Source organism: Macrotis lagotis, chromosome 1 (assembly GCF_037893015.1).
Source record: "Macrotis lagotis isolate mMagLag1 chromosome 1, bilby.v1.9.chrom.fasta, whole genome shotgun sequence".
NCBI classification, from domain to species: Eukaryota; Metazoa; Chordata; class Mammalia; order Peramelemorphia; family Peramelidae; genus Macrotis; species Macrotis lagotis.
In genome coordinates this window covers 345220707-345237765 of record NC_133658.1, presented here as the reverse complement: position 1 = coordinate 345237765, position 17059 = coordinate 345220707, and the positions used below count along the sequence as shown (strand labels likewise).

Here is a 17059-nt window from a genome sequence, read left to right as displayed (position 1 = left end):
GAGCTGAAAGAGGTCTGAAAATATATAACATAGAACAATGGGGCTGGAAGAGACTTTCCAAAATAGAACATAGATTGTTAGAAAGACCATTGAAAGACCATTGAAAATTAATCATTAGTTTTGGAATGGACCTCAGAAACTAGAATAAAGAATGTAGAACTAGAACCGACCTTAGGACATAGACAGACTGAGTTAAAAAGGACCTTAAAGTTAATTTAATCCAAGGGTTCTGAACATTTTTGGTGCCATTGACCCAGTCATAATTCTAGCACTCTGTGGAAGGGGAAGGCACCCCTTCTAAGAGATATAGGATTTTTTTGAATAATAAAGAACAACTTTCCCACTCATACCTCAATCTGCTCCCTGTAGAAGATGGATCTTCAGTGGTTCGGTCTTGGGTCCTTCCTCTCTCTTGGTCAGGGAGTGCTTTATAAATATCCCAAAAAGTATGACACTTTGGGGAAATGGAACAACAACTAAGACCATGTTGTACTCAGGGAGGGACCCATTTGTTTTTGTAAGGAACTGTTTCCTCTTCAAATAAGGATCATTGCCAATTGGACTCATCCCTAATGAGGTGATAGGAACATGCCACGTTGCAAGGCAGAGATGCCAAAGGACCCATCAACAGGTTGATGACTTAATCTTCTGCCAATGGCAGCCCAATGATTTCCAAAAAGAGAGGACTCCTCAAAGTCACAGCAATCTAGGATGAAAAACAGGTGGAACAAAATTGTCATATTCTCATATCCAAGTCAGAAATTCCCAGAAGTAGGGGTATGACTGAGTTAACCTTCATCCCTAGGATTTCTTAAAAAAAAAAACAAGCAATTTGTAAGCAATAAAGAGGTTTAAGTTAGACCTGTAATTAAAGGGTGCCATCTCGGCAAAAATACTTGAGTGGTTTGCTACCTTTCTTTACAGAGAAAGAAATTGAGGCAAATAGGATCATATAGATAGTGTCAAAGATCAAATTTGAACTCATGAAACTAAGCCTTCTAAATTTCACATTGGATACTCTCTAATCCTCTCTATCCTCTGCATCATCTTAGCTACCCATAGTAGCTTGCTAAGAGCATTATTGACCTATAGATAGATAGATAGATAGATAGATGATAGATAGATAGATAGATAGATAGATAGATAGATAGATAGATAGATAGTTAGATAGGATCATAAGAATGATACTAGAAAGCAACTTAGATCTCCTGTATTCTGATCCTATTTGGTCCAGAGAAGGGACAGAACTTGCCTAAGGTCACAAGTACTAAACCGGTATTCAAACCCAAGTTTCTGTACTCCAAATCCAGGAGTCTGTTCACAATACTGTGTAGCTTATCTCTCCATCTTTTCCTCTTTTCTTACTCAAAACTGGATATAGGGTCAGGAGAAACTAGGAGAGAAAAATAAATAAATAAAGGATTTGCATCTCCCAGCATGCTATCACTTTAACACTCTTTGCCTCAGTTTACCAGTTCATGAAATGGATGTGATGTGGAACTGCAGTGTAACTTTCCCATCACTGAAATATAAATTAAATTCATTGGAAGGAGATGTAAATGTTTACTGAAATGAAGTGGTATTCACTGTTGACTCTAGGAAAGAAAGTTTTTCTCTTTCTTAACATTTTCAGCACAAAAGATACCTCATGCCTCTCTGGAAATTCTGGTCATTTTGATAGTAACTGGCAACTTAGGCACTTAAATGGCATCAGGAACAGTGTGGCAAAGGAACAATGAAAAGATCATTGCTTCTGGTATGAGGGGACCTGATTCAAATTTCATTTCTGATGTCTAAAATTTGTGTGACCTTGAGCAAGTCACTAACTCCTTGGATCTCAGTTGCCTCATCCATAAAATAGGGAGGTTGGAGGTTCCTTCCAGTTCCAGTTCTACAGTCCCATGGTGGGGCAGCACGCAGACTCTTCAGCTCAAATTCAGATGTCACTTCAATTCAAGGACAACAGTAACCAACGCTTCCATTTATTAAATCAATCAACAAACATTAACAAAGTATTTTCTACTACACACAAAAAACGCCAGGAGATAGAAATACCCTAATCACTGAAGGCTTAGAGTATCAAGGTATCAAAAAGGTTTAGCAATACAGGAAATTTTACATATTTTCTAACCCAACCCCTTCATTGTACAAGTGTTAATTAGAGACTCCACAAGAAATATCAAAGTCAAAAAGTTTTGCAAGGCTTTTCATTCTGGCAGTCTGTGACCCCATGTTTTCACCTTAAGATTCAGCTTTATGAAAGGAAAATGAGACCCAGGGAGGGAAATAATTCCTCCAAGGTCACTAAACTATTAAGTGACAGATTAAGGTCATGTACTTCCCTCACTAGATTGTCTGTTGATCTGTGCTAGTCATTGAGTTTGATGCACAGAAATGCCCCTAAACTCTTGTTCTAATTTCTCTTTATAACTGACTATGTATCTTTGAGTGAATTAATTATTTCTAGGTGTCAGTGTTCCCCCCCACCCCAAAAAAAGTCACCGTGTGTCATTGTATAATTCTATATTGAGTGGTTACACTGTACACACCAGCAGAGGGAAAACTAATTGAACATTAAGCCTACGGTTCTGGTGCTGTGAATGGAATCACAGTTTGTCTTTGCTTTATTCTGAGCCAGCCTCTGTTTGTGAAGTCACTCACCCACATCTGTGAGGTCACACTGAAAGAAAGTGACTTCTGTGAACCTTCCTGCCTCTCCTTGATTGGAATCTTTATGGTGTCCCAAAGCAGGAGTTTGTCCTATATCTAGTTTATTTTTTCCCAGTAGAGTGTAGTGATAGCCTGTCCCCTAAACAAACCCTCCCCTAGAGTTTGAGAGAGAAAAAAATATGCGTCGGACTCAAAGGGGCCATTTAATCAAGTGTTCTATCAGTCAAGAGACCGAGAGAGACAGGGAGTCAACCCCACCTTCACCATCCAGATCCAGAAGGTAGAGAAAATCTTGGGGTTATAGCAAGGTAGGGGGAGGAGAACTTAGGGGACATTGGGGCCTAGTTCTGGGACTGGCTGGGAGGGACCCCATTCCATGTGCCCTTTTTGAGGAGGAAAAAGTAAAGGTCAGTATCCCTCTGAACCAGGTCCCTGGGAAGGGGAACAACTAAGTTCTGATGCCCACACTCAAAGGAAAGCATCCTGCCTAGGAAATACTTTTTGAAGAAGGTCCTTTCAAAGTCTGGTAATGACCTCCAATCATTTATTCTTTCATTCATGTCCACATGCATGAAAACATCAACTATGACATTTCAGGCATCATGGTAGGTGTTAGGGATACAAGGTCAAGGATAAAATATGCCCTTGAAGCTCTTCTATTCTCTTAGGGACAAACAATATGACTATAGATAGGTATAGAAAATACATAGAGATGTCATCCATACCCAGAGAAAAAGTGATGTGTAGATATAGTAGATGTAGATATAGATTATATATGTATATATAGATGTATAAATGTATGTATTATGTCTAATGGTAGTCTTCTTTAGGGTAAGTAGGGAGAGAGAAAAAAATTTTTTTAAATTTATAAAGAAGAAAACTTAGAAGCACAGAAAATATATAGTATTCTAAAAATATAGTATTTATTATGTAGTTTTTCAAAAAAGTAAACAGTATGAAATGGAATTTCATGGTTTTATAATGAATTCTCTTTTTATGTTATGCTGTATACATGGATCTGTTAGGAGGTTTTTGGTCTTTTTGTATTTAAATTAAAATTTTGAAAAGAAAATGCATTCAAAGTGGGGAGGATGACAGCAATTAGGGGAAAGATAGGCTTGACAAAGAGGTAGCATTTGAACTAAACTTTGGAAGCAAATAGTGAATCTACATTGTAGAAAAGAAAGACTAACTGATTAGATGTCCTTAGGCAAATCCATTCTGCTCTGCAGGCCTACATTTCAGCTAAGGGAATCTGTAAAGTCTCTGCAAAGAGACTGAGGTGGAATATGGATGGACTCAAACAAATGGGAAATAACAAACTAGGACAGTTTGTCTAAAACATAGAAACTGGAAAAGAGAATAATTTGAAATAAACCTACAAAGATAGAACAGAACCAGGCTTTAAGGCTTTCAGTGACAAAACAGGGACTCATAGATGCTTCTTGAGCAAAAGAGAGATCTGACTGTGCTTTAGGAAGTCATTTGGCAGCTGTATAGGTCTGCAGTGGGAGACTTGAGCTACAGAGTCCAATTAAGAGATGATTACAATATTAAAAAAAAGCCCTGAGGGAACTGAGGGGATCTCTATGAGTGAAGAGAAGAGGTCAGATGGAAGAGATGTTGTAGAGGCCTTGAATGGTCATAGGTAGGGCAGGGAATGAAAGTAAAGACTCAGGGGCAGCTAGGTGGCACAGTGGATAGAGCACCGGACCTGGAGTCAGGAGTACCTTAGTTCAAATCCAACCTCAGACACTTATAATTACTAGCTGTGTGGTCTTGGGCAAGCTACTTAACCCTATTGCCTTGAAAAGAAACCTAAAAAGGAAAAAGTATACTAAAGACTCAGATAGGATTCTGAAGTTTAAATGTGGGTGACTACAAGGATAGCAGGACCTTCAAAGGAAATGAGGGAGGGTTTAGGAAAAGAAATAAAAAAGGTGATCCAAAATTTTAGTGACTATATGCCCCCAAATTTCCAAGACAGTACCAATTTCAAATAATCTGTCCCTATACATTCAATATTTCAGCAAAGTCAATGAATGAATCAAAGCAAAAAACATTACAATGAAAATATATGTGCATGTTTACACATATATAATCTATATCAAATTGTTTACCATCTTATGGAGAGGAGAGGTCAGGGAAGGAGGAATAAAATTTGAAACTCAAAAAATGTTTTAAATGAATGTTAAAATTATCTTGATATGCAATTGGGGAAAATGCGATTTTTAAAATTTTTTTAATTAAAAAAAGAAAATATACGTACATTCCGCCCCCCCAATAGTGACAAGCTAGGGAAATATGACAAATACCTGGGAAATCATGCACGTATACACACACACACACACAGACACACACACACACACAAACACACAACTCACACATGTGCCATTTTTTTGTGTATCAAGCGTAACTGCCTACCCAGGGGTGCCACTAACTGATCATAACTATTTCTAATCATAAAGTTAGTGAATATTATATTGTAATTGTAAAAAGAAAGCTTCATGACCCTACAGGAAGGAATCAGAAGACTTGAATTCAAATTTTACCTCTACCAAAGCTCTCAAACATAGTAGCAATTGCATTTGTGGGTAATGGCAAAATCAAACGTGTAATCAAACCCAAGGTGTTTCCAAGGCCTACTGATTTCACCTTCTCAGCATCTCTCAAATAAACCCTCTTCTCTTCTCTCCTCCAACTGCCATCACTCTAGTCCAGCCCTCATCATCTCATATGTGGCCTATTGCAGGAGTCTGCTGGTGGGTCTTCCGGCCTCAAGTCGCTCCCCACTCCAATACATCCTCCATTCAACTTTTCCTTAAAATGCTTTTCCTTAAACATAGATGTGATTATGCTGTGTTCACCTCCCAATTCAATAAACTCTTGTAGCTTCCTATTGCCTACAGGAGCAAAATCAAATTGCTTTATTTGGTATTCAAAGTCCTTCATAAACTAGGCCCCTGCTACTTTCCAGACTTCTTAAACCATACTTCTGAAAAGTACTCTTTGATCCAGTAACACTGGCCTCCTGGCTATTCCACAAACAGAATACTCCATCTCTCAGCTCTCTCCTCCATATATGGCAAGATACTGACTACTGACCTCACTGGCTGCCTTTAAGTCCCAACTAAAAGGCCATTTCCTAACTTCCCCAACTCCTCCTAATTACAATTGTTTCTTATGATTATTTCCTGATTATCCAGGAGATAACTTACTTTGGATATGTATGTTGTATATGTATGTTGTATTTCCCATTAGATTATACATTCTTTGTGAATAGGGACTGTCACTTGCTTTTCTTTATATCCCCAGTGCTTACCACAGTGCCTATAGAAAGGGAGAGGTTCTTAATGTTTATTTAAATATAACTGAATGGAAGACAGTCTGTGTGCAAAAACTGAGGTAGGATGGAGGTACATGAGAAGCAAAAAGGTTGAAAAACTTAATAGTTAGGTTATTTGAAGGAGAGTTTTCCTAAACTGCCAGTGCAACTGGGTCATTCCTTTGCTCAGTAAATTCTGTTTGGTGTTCAAAAGCCTTCATAATCTATCCCTGCTCATTCCTTTCCAATCTTCTTATAGTCAACTACTCTCCCCAGTTCTCTTCCAGTCAGTCTCACTGTTCTATATTGTTCCACAAACAAGACTTTCTCCTAAGTGGGGTAATTTCCCTGATTGTCCTCTGTACCTGAAATACTCTCCTTCCTCACCCCCATCTCCTGGTTTTCCTGGCTTCCTTCAAGCATCAGCTAAAATCTCACTATCTATGGGAAGTCTTTCTCAATCCTTTTTAATTCTAATACCTTCACTTGCTTAAATTTTTCCTATTTAAATATTAAACTGTGAGCTCCTTGAAGACAGGGAACATCCTTTGTTTCTTTCTACAGCACCAGCTCATAGAGCAGTATCTGATAATGATAGGCCCTTAATAAATGCTTAGTGAAGGGGACAGCTAGGTGTTGCAGTGGATAGAACACTAGCCTTGGAGTCAGGAGTACCTGAGTTCAAATTTGACCTTAGACACTTAATAATTACCTAGCTGCATGGCGCTGGGCAAGCCACTTAACCCCCATTGCCTTGAAAAATCAAAAGAAAGAAAGAAGGAAGGAAGGAAGGAAGGAAGAAAGGAAGGAAGGAAGGAAGGAAGGAAGGAAGGAAGGAAGGAAGGAAGGAAGGAAGGAAGGAAGGAAGAAAGAAAGAAAGAAAGAAAGAAAGAAAGAAAGAAAGAAAGAAAGAAAGAAAGAAAGAAAGAAAGAAAGAAAGATTGCTTATTGACTGCCTAAGTATTGATTCTCCCTCCCTAGGCCAAATCGATATCGAACTCCCACAGTATCTGATGAAGGAAGCATGAATGAGAGTCCTGAAGACTCCAACTTGGTCCTCCAAACCAGTGAGCAGAGCACCACCAGTAAGAAGGGATGGAAAAGTGGAGAAGACTTGATGAAGGAATTGGATTCTGTAGAACCATACTGTAAATCTGGTGGTGGTAGTGATGGCAGCAGCAGTATTGCTGGTGGTGGTGGTGGTGGTGGTAGTAGTAGTAGTGGTAGTACTTCATTCTCAAAGCACACCTCTAGCTAAGGTTGTCTTTAGTTCATTCAGCCTCCCTTTCTGTGCCCTTTTCCTTCCTCTCAGTATCCCACCAAAGTACTCTGTTCTCTCTTTCTCCTTCCCAAGTAAGGAACTCAGAAGCTCCCTAATACTCAGGGATCAATGACAGATAACAAAGTCACACATTGAATATATGTATACATAGATATATATATATAGATATATATATATAGAGATATATATATATATATCTGAAATCACTAGGTCTTTTTACTTTAAACCTCACAAAAACTCTAAATTGAGGGCAGGGCAAGTAATATTTTCGCCATTGCTAGAAGACAAAACTGAAGCAGAGATGGATTGCTCAGAGTAACATGCTTATAAGTGATCAAGCCAGGATTAGAATATGTCTCCAGGACTCATTATTCCAAATCTGAAAGGGAAGAAGGGGAAGGGAGACATATTTGCATTTTCAGTAATGATAAAAAAGAAAAAGAGAAAATCTAAAGGTGAGCTTTCAGTTATGCATCAGTGCATAGAATATGAGTTTTTTGGACAAAGAATTTTGTTGTCGTAGAATCAATAGGTAGCTACCTTCTTGACCTCATAGTATCAGCCTCTCTTCATGGATAGAGAAATCTAAATTCCAAGTCTACTTCAGATGCTTTATAGCTGTGTTTTTCAGGAAACTCATTTAGCCTCTCTCAGTTAAAGTTTCCTCATTTATTAAATAGATTGAATAATAGTACCTACTTCATGTTATCTCATTGGCTAACAAAAGTGTTTTTCAGATCTTAAAGAGCTATAAAAATGTCAGATATTCTTGTTAATGTTTGGAAAATACACGTATTTCTAGCTATGTTAAACGGTGAATCTGTGGGTATATATGTGTATGGATATATGTGTACATGGCTAGGTATGTCTGTGTGTGGAGGTTTGTTTATATCTTTATCTTAACCTCCTTATGGAACAGACTCAGGCAGGATAACCTGGAACTACCTTGGAACACTTGGAATATTTGGGAAACCCCATGTCTCCAGGACAGAGTTAGAATCTAGTAGCCTCTGAATGGTTGTTCCTTCTAGAACCATCCAACCCTCTGCCTGCTCAAGGAATCATGAGAATGGTGGTAGTTTATCTTTGTGACTCCAGGAGATACAGATCTTCCTTGGCTGTCTTATAATCATCCCCATCCAACACCTGCTCTAAGGGTTGATCATGTTGACACTTGCATACACACACATCTAACTTCCAAGACTCTCTTTTCAGTCCCCTACCTGAGATGAGCTAGACAAAATCTTAAGTATTAATGAATAGGCTGCTCAAAGACCAAAGATAAGGTTATTTGACCAAAAGTAATGTAGTAGAAAGAACAATAGATTTGGGGTGTGGTGGGAAGAGTTCTGTGAGTTTTGATCTGATAGAGACAGAGACAGAGAGACAGAGAACATGGACTTGTAGGTAAGTAGGTAGATAGGTAGATAGATAGACAGACAGATCATTTATTAAGCACTCAATTTGTTCTAGGGCTGTGTTAAACCCCTAAGAGGCAAAGACAAGCAAGCAACCTCTGCCCCTAGGGAGCTCACATTCCTCCCTGAAGTTTTTGTAAAGTGCCATAATAAACAATAAATGCTTGGTGACTACTGGATGATTTTCATATCATATGCAAAGAAGAATTAGAAGTCCAGGGGAGCTACACAGCAGCAGGATTGACCAGGAAGAGAAGTAGAGGTCTGACTCTGAGTGAGACCAGGTAAAAGTTGGTCCTAGAAGTAGAGTCCAAAGTTCCTGTGGGAAAGAGCTGTAATATCAGGAATGATGGCACAGTTGAATAATAATGTAGCTGGGGTTGGGAAGAAATTCTCATTTCCCACTCTCATTGACAAGTGAGTTGTGTCCTCCATAGGGTAAGACTGGCTGGCTCCATCTTCTTCTCCTGGATTCCCAGGAGCACTCCTTAGGGACAGTGGGGGGGGGGGGAGGAGGTGTTTTCTCAATAATGTCTAATCATGACTTAGAAGTCAGAAGGCCTGAGTTAAAAGCCTATCTGAATAACTTTCGATAAGTCACTTTTTTTTCCTAGACTTCAGTTTTTTCCTCTGTAAAATAAGAGAATTAAATTTCATCATCTCTGGGTATCCTTCCAGGTCTAACTCCTATTACATCTCTATCCCTCAGGTTTTTATTCTATTACAATAAAGAGGAAGAATATACTAGATGATTGATCACTAGAGTACCTCACAATTCTCTAAGTTTATGAGTTTAGTCATAGAACTGGGATAATTAGCCTTTGAGTATTTCTGGGACATAATTAAGGCTTTATTTGTATACTCAAACAGGTGAAGATGATTCTTCGAGAACAGTCTCCTCTGTCACACCACTCTCTTGCAGAGGATGGCTCAGTACGTACGTATGTATGAGAGATGAAGTCTTTGCCATCTACTTGGCCTAGACCTAATACTAAGATCCCAAAGTATCATGGGAACTTGACTTGTACCCATCATACTGTCCCAATGGTAAGGTCCCTTGAGAGAACTTTGTTAGTACTCTTATAATTCCCATCAGGGAACTCAAGGGCACTAAAGAGGGTATCTCTGCTCTGATGAGAGTGTCTGTACCTCTGCCCTGACCTTGGTCGATTTCCTTCCCCAAAAAGCAGAACACAAAATGCAGCCCACTCTTCCCTCCTCCACACTAGAAACACATCTCAAAACATCTGATCTGAATGGACTTGAATATCACCTCCATATATAGAGTGGCACTCTATCATAGTCATTAATAGAAATTATCACTAATAGTGAGCCATAACTTTTCATTGTTTATGATTAATGACTAATAATTATCCAGTAACTATTGTTCAATGTTGTTAACTAAAAATTCTTAACAATAATATGCTCAAAGGTGGACTACAAGTCTATTACTCTTTCTGACAAATGGAAGGAAAATTATAAATAGAAATAAGTTGGTGCTGGAGAAAGACCACTGAACTTGGAGTCAGGGGAGATTTGGATTTTTAATCTTGCTTCTTAAGCTTTTTTAAGCTATGTGACCCTGGGCAAGTTTTATATCTCTCCTGCCTTTTCTGGCTAAATGCCTTGAGAAAGTTTCTACCTCCTTTCCTCTTATTCTCTTCTATAATCTGTAATCTGTCTTCTGACTTCATCATTTTACTGCAACTTTTATCTCCAAAGATACCAATGATTTTTTAATTGACAGCCATTTTATCACCCAAGTCACCCATGATTTTTAATGGACAAATCTAATGGTCTTTTCTCAATCCTCATCACCTTCTTTTCCTCCTTCACTCCTCCTCTCCTCTCTTAACTTTCAGGACACTAATCTTTTCTGATTTTCCTCTTAACTATTGCTCTTTCTCAGTGTCCGTGACTGGAACTTCAATCAGGTCATGCTTGTTAATTTGTCCCAAAGGACTCTACCCTGGACCCTCTTCCCTTTTCGCTCCAAACTACCTCACTTGTGATCACATCAACTTCCAAAAATCAATTATCATCTCTATTGTTTCTTTTTTATTATATAGTATAGAATATTTTATTTTTTCCTAAATACATATTAAGCAATTTTAAGCATTTTTTTAGGTTTTGGGCATGGCAAATGGGGTTAAGTGGCTTGCCCAAGGCCACACAGCTAGGTAATTATTAAGTGTCTGAGACCGGATTTGAACCCAGGTACTCCTGACTCCAAGGCAGGTGCTTTATCCACCACACAACCTAGCTGGCCCAATTTTTAAGCATTTTAATAGTTCAATAGTTTTAATTCTTTCCTCCCTCCTCCACCCCTTCCCCGAGATATTAAGTAATCCAGTGTAATTTATACATGTGTAACAATGTAAAACATTTCCATTTCAGTGATTTTGTCCAAGAAGACTTGTTAAAAAAGAAAAGAAAGAAAATGAAAACTTGCAAGCTTCAGTCTCTATTATGAGACTCTCAGATCTTTCTTTGAAGGAAGATAGCATGCTTCATCATTAGTTCTTTTATGTTGTCTTGTATCGTATTGCTGAGAAAAGCTAAGTCATTCACAGTTCATCATACAATATTATTGCTACTATGTATAATGTTCTTCTGGATATGCTCACTTCACTTTCCACCATGCAAGTCTTCCCAGGCTTTTCTGAAAACATCCTGCTTGTTATTTCATATAAGACAATCATGGACCATAGCTTTTTTAGCCATTCTCCAATTGTTGAGCAGCCTCTTGATTTTCAGTTCTTAGCCACCACAAAAAGAGCTGCTATAAATAATTATACAAATAGGTCCTTTGATTTAGCAGTGGAATTCCTGGAACAAAGGATATTCACAATTTTATTGCCTTTTGGGCACAGTTCTAAATTTCTCTCCAGAATGGTTAGAAATAATTTCACAATTCCACCAGTTTTCTCACATCCACTCCAACATTCACATTTATCATACTAGACAATCTGATGGGTATGAGATGTTCTCTTAGATGTGCTTTAATTTGCATTTCTCTAACCAATAATGATTTAGAGCAATTTTTTCATTTGATTATATATAGCTTGGAATTCTTTGTCTGAAAACCACCTATTCAAATCCTTTGAATATGTATCAGTTGGGAAACAGCTTGTGTTTTTTTTACTAATTTGACCCACTTCTCTATATATTAGAGAAAGGAGGTCTTTATCAAAAATACTCATTGCAAAAATTTTTCCCAGTTTTTGCTTTCCTTTCAATTTTGGTTGCATTGATTTTGTTTGTGCAAAAACATTTTAATTTTATATAATCAAAATTATCTGTTTTATATTTTGTAATACCCTCTATATTTTCTATGGTTCTAAATTTTTCCATTATCCATAGATCTGACAGAAACTATCCCATGCTCTCCTAATTTGCTTATGTAAATCATGTACCTATTTTGATCTTATTTTGGTCTATCAGGTGTTGGTCTATATGTAGTTTCTGCTTTCCAATTTTTCTGGTGATGATGACAGTTCTCAAATCTATTTATCCATCCCTAACTTCTTGACTCACCTTCAGACTCTCCAGCTACCTTTCAGACATCTACATCTAAATGTCCAATAGACCTCTTAATTCAACATGCCCAAAATTGAATTTATCTTTTCCCTAAACCCTCTTCCCTTCCAAATTTTGCCTTTACTATTGAGGGCATCACAACATCCTCCCATTCCCCTAGGTTCAAAACCTAGGTTGATTGCTGACTATCTCTCATCTTCCTATATGCAATCTGCTGCCAAGGCTCATGATTTCACTTTTACAACATTCCCTCAAAAACACCCTCCCTGCCTCAATTGCAGTGCATACATCTCTTCCTGTCTGGATAGTCTGACTAGTCTTCTGGTATATTTATCTAACACAAGTCTCTCCCTACTCAAGTCCATCTTTCATCAAACCACCAAAGTATTTTTTCTTAATTGAAGGTCCCATCATTTCACCCCCATACTCAATAAAAACTAATGGTGCCCTAGCTCTTCTAAAATCAAACATAGAAAATCTTCTATTTTACCTTTAATAACCTAGTCCCTACCCTGCCTTTCTTATCTTCTTACACCTTACACCCCCCAACATATTCTTTGTTCCACTGGTTTCTTTGCTATTTCTCCAACAAGACCCTCCAATATCTCAATCCTGTGTATTTTCTCTGGATGTCCCTCATATGTATGGCATATTCTCTCCCTCTTCTCAGCTTCTTGGCTTTCTTGATTTCCTTCAAGTTCCAGCTAAAAGCCTACCTTCTACAGGAAACCTTTCCCAATCCTTCTTAATTTTAGTGCCTTCATTTTCTTAATTATTCCTATTTATCCTGAATCTAATTTGTTTGTACATAATTTGCTTTGTCCCCCATTTCATTGTGAATTTCTTCAGAGAATGGACTATCTTTTGCCACTTTCTGCATCTTCAGAACTTAGTAGGCATATAATACCTATGAGCAACTGCTCCTCAGTTTCCTCATCTGTGAAGTGGAGATAAATACACTAGCACTATCTGTTCCACAATCTTCTTGTTTGGAAAGACATGTGTAGATATTAAAATATTTTACAAATATAAACTATTACTTCCTGATCCCAAAGAGTTTTCAGATGTAGCAACTCCTCTGATTCTCCCAACCCTCCAAGCATGAAATGGTAATTATTATTAAGTGCCTTTATAGATAAGAAAGAGAAATTAACTTCCCCAGGGTCACCTAGGCTAGTAAGTGGCAGAGCCATAATTTCAACCCCAGTCTTCTAACTCCATAAAAATTGCCTTTCCAATAAGTGACTGATATAGTAGAGAGAACCCAAGGCTTGAAATCAGAAGTCTCTATCACTGAGAAACCATGTGAAAAGGCAAATCACTTCTCTTGAGTCTTTAATTTCTCTCACTGTAAAATTATGGAGTTTGGACAAGATAGTGACCGTGGTCCCATTCCATTTTAATGTTCTATCCTTCTCAGTTCTGTGTTTTAAGGTCCTCCGAGTTCTAACATTTTATGTTTTCATATCCTAATCACTTTGTTATTCTATCCTCCATGTTTTGATTCTAAATTCTCAAGATTTCATTTGATTATTGTCCAGAATATATCACCCCTCTTTTCTTGACCCTAGAAATTTCCCTTGAATCAGGGATGTTATTACCCCTTTCTCCCTCTCCAATCTTCCCAGGGGTCTTTACTTCCCCCAAAAGGCTCTATCCCTATCACCTACAGGGTGGTGTAGCTCACAACCCTCTTGTCTCCACAGTTCACATCATCTGGTTTATCTCCACCCTGAGAAACATTCTCTATAAAGTTCAGCACAACTCCAAGTACATTGGGTGGACCCAGACAGGGGCAGCAACACTGTGAGTACAAAACCCAATCCCAGGAGAGTGCGAAAGAAGAAAGCAATAGAACAGAGTGGAAATCGGGTCATTGAGAACCCAAGTCCAATCCAGGGTCCCTGGGAAAAACAAGAGAATCAACTGTATAGACTAAATAATGACCCTCAGAGAGTGGACAGAAAGTAGGGATATGGTCATGGCCTGGATCTCCCAGGCACAAAGTGGGGCTGGCTTAAATAGAAAGGGGGGAAGGAGGAAGAGGAGGGGGGAGGAAGAGGGAGGGGAGGAGGAGGGAGGGAGGGAGAGAGAATTCATTGGAGCAGTGAAGAAAAGCTTCTTAGTAGAAGTTTTCAGCTGTGTCGTGAAGGTCAAATAGAATTTGAGAGAAAGAAAAGCAAGGAGAGAGTAAGAACAGGGAAGGATGTTACAGAAAGGGGGAAGAGAATCAGAAGCAAGGAAAATAAGTTGAGTCAAATTAGGAAAACAACAGAGTTGTTCAGGTTGTCCATATCAAACTAGAATTTTAGCTTTCTCAACTCTTCTTTCAAAAGGTCTCTTGTATCCATCTCCAAAACCATCCAACTTCAGACCTAATCACCTTTCACCTGAATTGGATTTTGGAATTATAATTTTAGAGCTAAAAGCATTAGAGGTCATTTTATAGAGGAGGAGACCAATGCCCACAAAGGTTAAGTGACTTCAATAAGCAAAAGAGACAGGTCCTGAACCCAGGACCTCTGACTCCAAATTCAGTTCTTTTTCCTTTGCATCACACTGGCTAAAGTAGCAGACTCCTACCTGGATTAATGGGCATTGAATCATATGCTTCAATCTATCCTTGACATATGACCTGTCACAGTCTTTCCCTCAAACCTAGTGATAAAGCAGTCACTAAAAACTCTTATTCTGCATTAGAAGAGAGACTTAATGTCAAAAGCTACAAAGGTAATAGTACCACTGTACAGTTATCCCTTCCACTTTATAGAGTTAGGGGTAAGATAAGTCTCCAAGTTGGAAAATCTGTGTAAAATTTTTTGGCCCTTCCTTCAAACCAGAGAAGCCTGAATTTTTTTCTTTTTCTTTTATGTTATGTTTAAAGTACATTATTAAATTTGGGTTAAATATTTGATCATAGGCTATATTATACAGGACTATACATTTATTTTATGCATTTCTAAATTTTTTCTGTGTCATCTACTGGCTTCTGCATGTTGTTTGCAGCTTCTGTAAAACTCCCCCCAAAAAAATCCCATTGAATTCCTTATGCTGATCTGTGATATATTGAAACCACAATATGGAAAGAAAAACTGTACTTTACCCTGGTCAGACCAATCTTATGGGAGTAGTGTGTTATTTATGTTGTCCAGCTACTTTTCAGTCATTTCTGACTCTTTATGATCCCATTTGGAGTTTTCATGTTTAAGGATTTTGAAGTGATTTACCATTTCCTTTTCTAGCTCATTTTATAGATGAGAAAACTGAGGCACACAAGGTGAAGTGACTTGTCCAGGTTCACACAGCTAGTAAGTGTCTGAGGCCAGATTTGACCTCATGAAGATAAGTATTCCTGACTCCAAGCCCAGTATTTTATCTACCTACTGCAACAATGGTAGATCTTGAAATAATGCTCTATAAGGTTCAACTGAATGAACTGGAAATAGTTAACCTAAAGAGAAGACTTAAGGAAAAGGTGAGAGTTGTCTTCAAGATAGAGGTAAAAGATAGAAAGAGGCAAATTAAGATTTGCCATGAGGAGAAACTTCTGAACAATTAGAGCCATCTAAAAATGTCACAAGCCTCCCATGGGGAGGAAGTTGGTTCCCCTCACTGGGCATATTCAAACACAGATTTGTTGAGTACACTGTAGAATGAGTTCTACTTGATATTTGAATTGACCTAGATGCCATCTAAGATCCTTTCTAAATCTGAAATTCTGATTATTATTCTCTTCTGTTTAATAACTTTTAATGACTACCTATCATATACATTAGTACTACCTATCATATACATTAATATAAAACTCTGGCTTGTGACTGCCTGGGGTCTGAAGAACTCCCAGTGCTTAGAGAATGAGATTAAAATGTAATTGGGAATTGTTCAACAAAAAACCAAAATAAAATGTAGAAATGTTGATTTTGTGGTTTTCTAAGTTAATATGTGGCCTATAGAGATAGGGTAAATGAACTTTTTTCCACGGCCACAGAGCATGATGATAATTGCCCAGTCTACCTGCCTTCACTCTACCTTCTCAATGGAATACATCAAAACCGTTCCACTCTAGTAGTTTGTCTTCATGTTCCTCTGTTTGTTGCTTCTCTCTAAAATGAATTTTCTCAAAACATTAAATCTAGTTGCCTCCCTCATTGTTTCCCAAATCCAATTAAGCCAGTTACCTCATAGGTGCCATACATGTCCTAAACACTGCCACTTCCAGATACTCTGTCCTCCCTTCCAACAGTGCTCTTCCTTCTTTTCCCCAAATCCTATCTTTCCTTCAAGCTAGCAAAACCTTCCAGGCTCAAAGGAATTCTCCCTCTTCCATGCCCTTGCAATAAGCTTTGTTCCTTAGACACAAACTTGTCTGTAGTATTATCTAATTTCTATATGTGCATAATCCCCATGGAGAAGGATTTCCCTTCCACATAGTCAGAGACTATATAGCCTAATTCTGTCTCCCCATAGCACCAGGTTAAGACTGAAAAGAAAGCATACTCAGCCACAGACACTATTTTAAGCAACACTAGCCAGGCCAAGTAAAGAATTGATTCCAGTTTTATATTCTGAAAATAGCAGCCCACACCAAAGAGTATTCAAAACCATGGCTAATTCAGAGATTATTCTGTTTAATTTTCGGAGTCTACTCATACCTAGGTGTTAAAAAAAATTATCTTTCTAACTGTGCTTAGTAAATTTTTCACTGAATGTTTATCCTCCAAGAAATGGTTCATGAGGAAAACTAAGACATCACAGGATACATCAGGGCAAGATAGTTATGCCTGCAAATACAGAAATGGAAGTTAATAAACCATGAAGGGAGGG

General features: G+C 38.1%; 2 protein-coding genes across 9 annotated transcripts in view; one reads left to right on the top strand and one right to left on the bottom strand.

Moving 5' to 3' along the window:
* BPIFB2 (BPI fold containing family B member 2) overlaps positions 1 to 17059 on the bottom strand; it is a 140771-nt gene that overhangs the window by 61159 nt on the left and 62553 nt on the right. For 2 of the 4 annotated variants that reach the window (XR_012473685.1, XR_012473684.1), the window contains exon 4: positions 351 to 706. The gene's annotated coding sequence lies outside the window, so the exon portion shown is untranslated. Of the gene's footprint in view, positions 1 to 350; positions 707 to 17059 lie in introns of those variants that run through there. The other 2 variants (XM_074211891.1, XM_074211893.1) reach the window with 1 other exon arrangement.
* The window catches only part of SUN5 (Sad1 and UNC84 domain containing 5), a 43861-nt gene continuing 29517 nt past the window's right edge, over positions 2716 to 17059 (top strand). For 3 of the 5 annotated variants that reach the window (XM_074211896.1, XM_074211894.1, XM_074211895.1), the window contains exons 1-4: positions 2716 to 2950; positions 6977 to 7080; positions 9566 to 9628; positions 13942 to 14041. In XM_074211896.1, coding sequence (XP_074067997.1) covers positions 2850 to 2950; positions 6977 to 7080; positions 9566 to 9628; positions 13942 to 14041 — 368 coding nt within the window. In that variant the 5' untranslated portion in view covers positions 2716 to 2849. Of the gene's footprint in view, positions 2951 to 6976; positions 7081 to 8756; positions 8980 to 9565; positions 9633 to 13941; positions 14042 to 17059 lie in introns of those variants that run through there. The other 2 variants (XM_074211897.1, XM_074211898.1) reach the window with 2 other exon arrangements.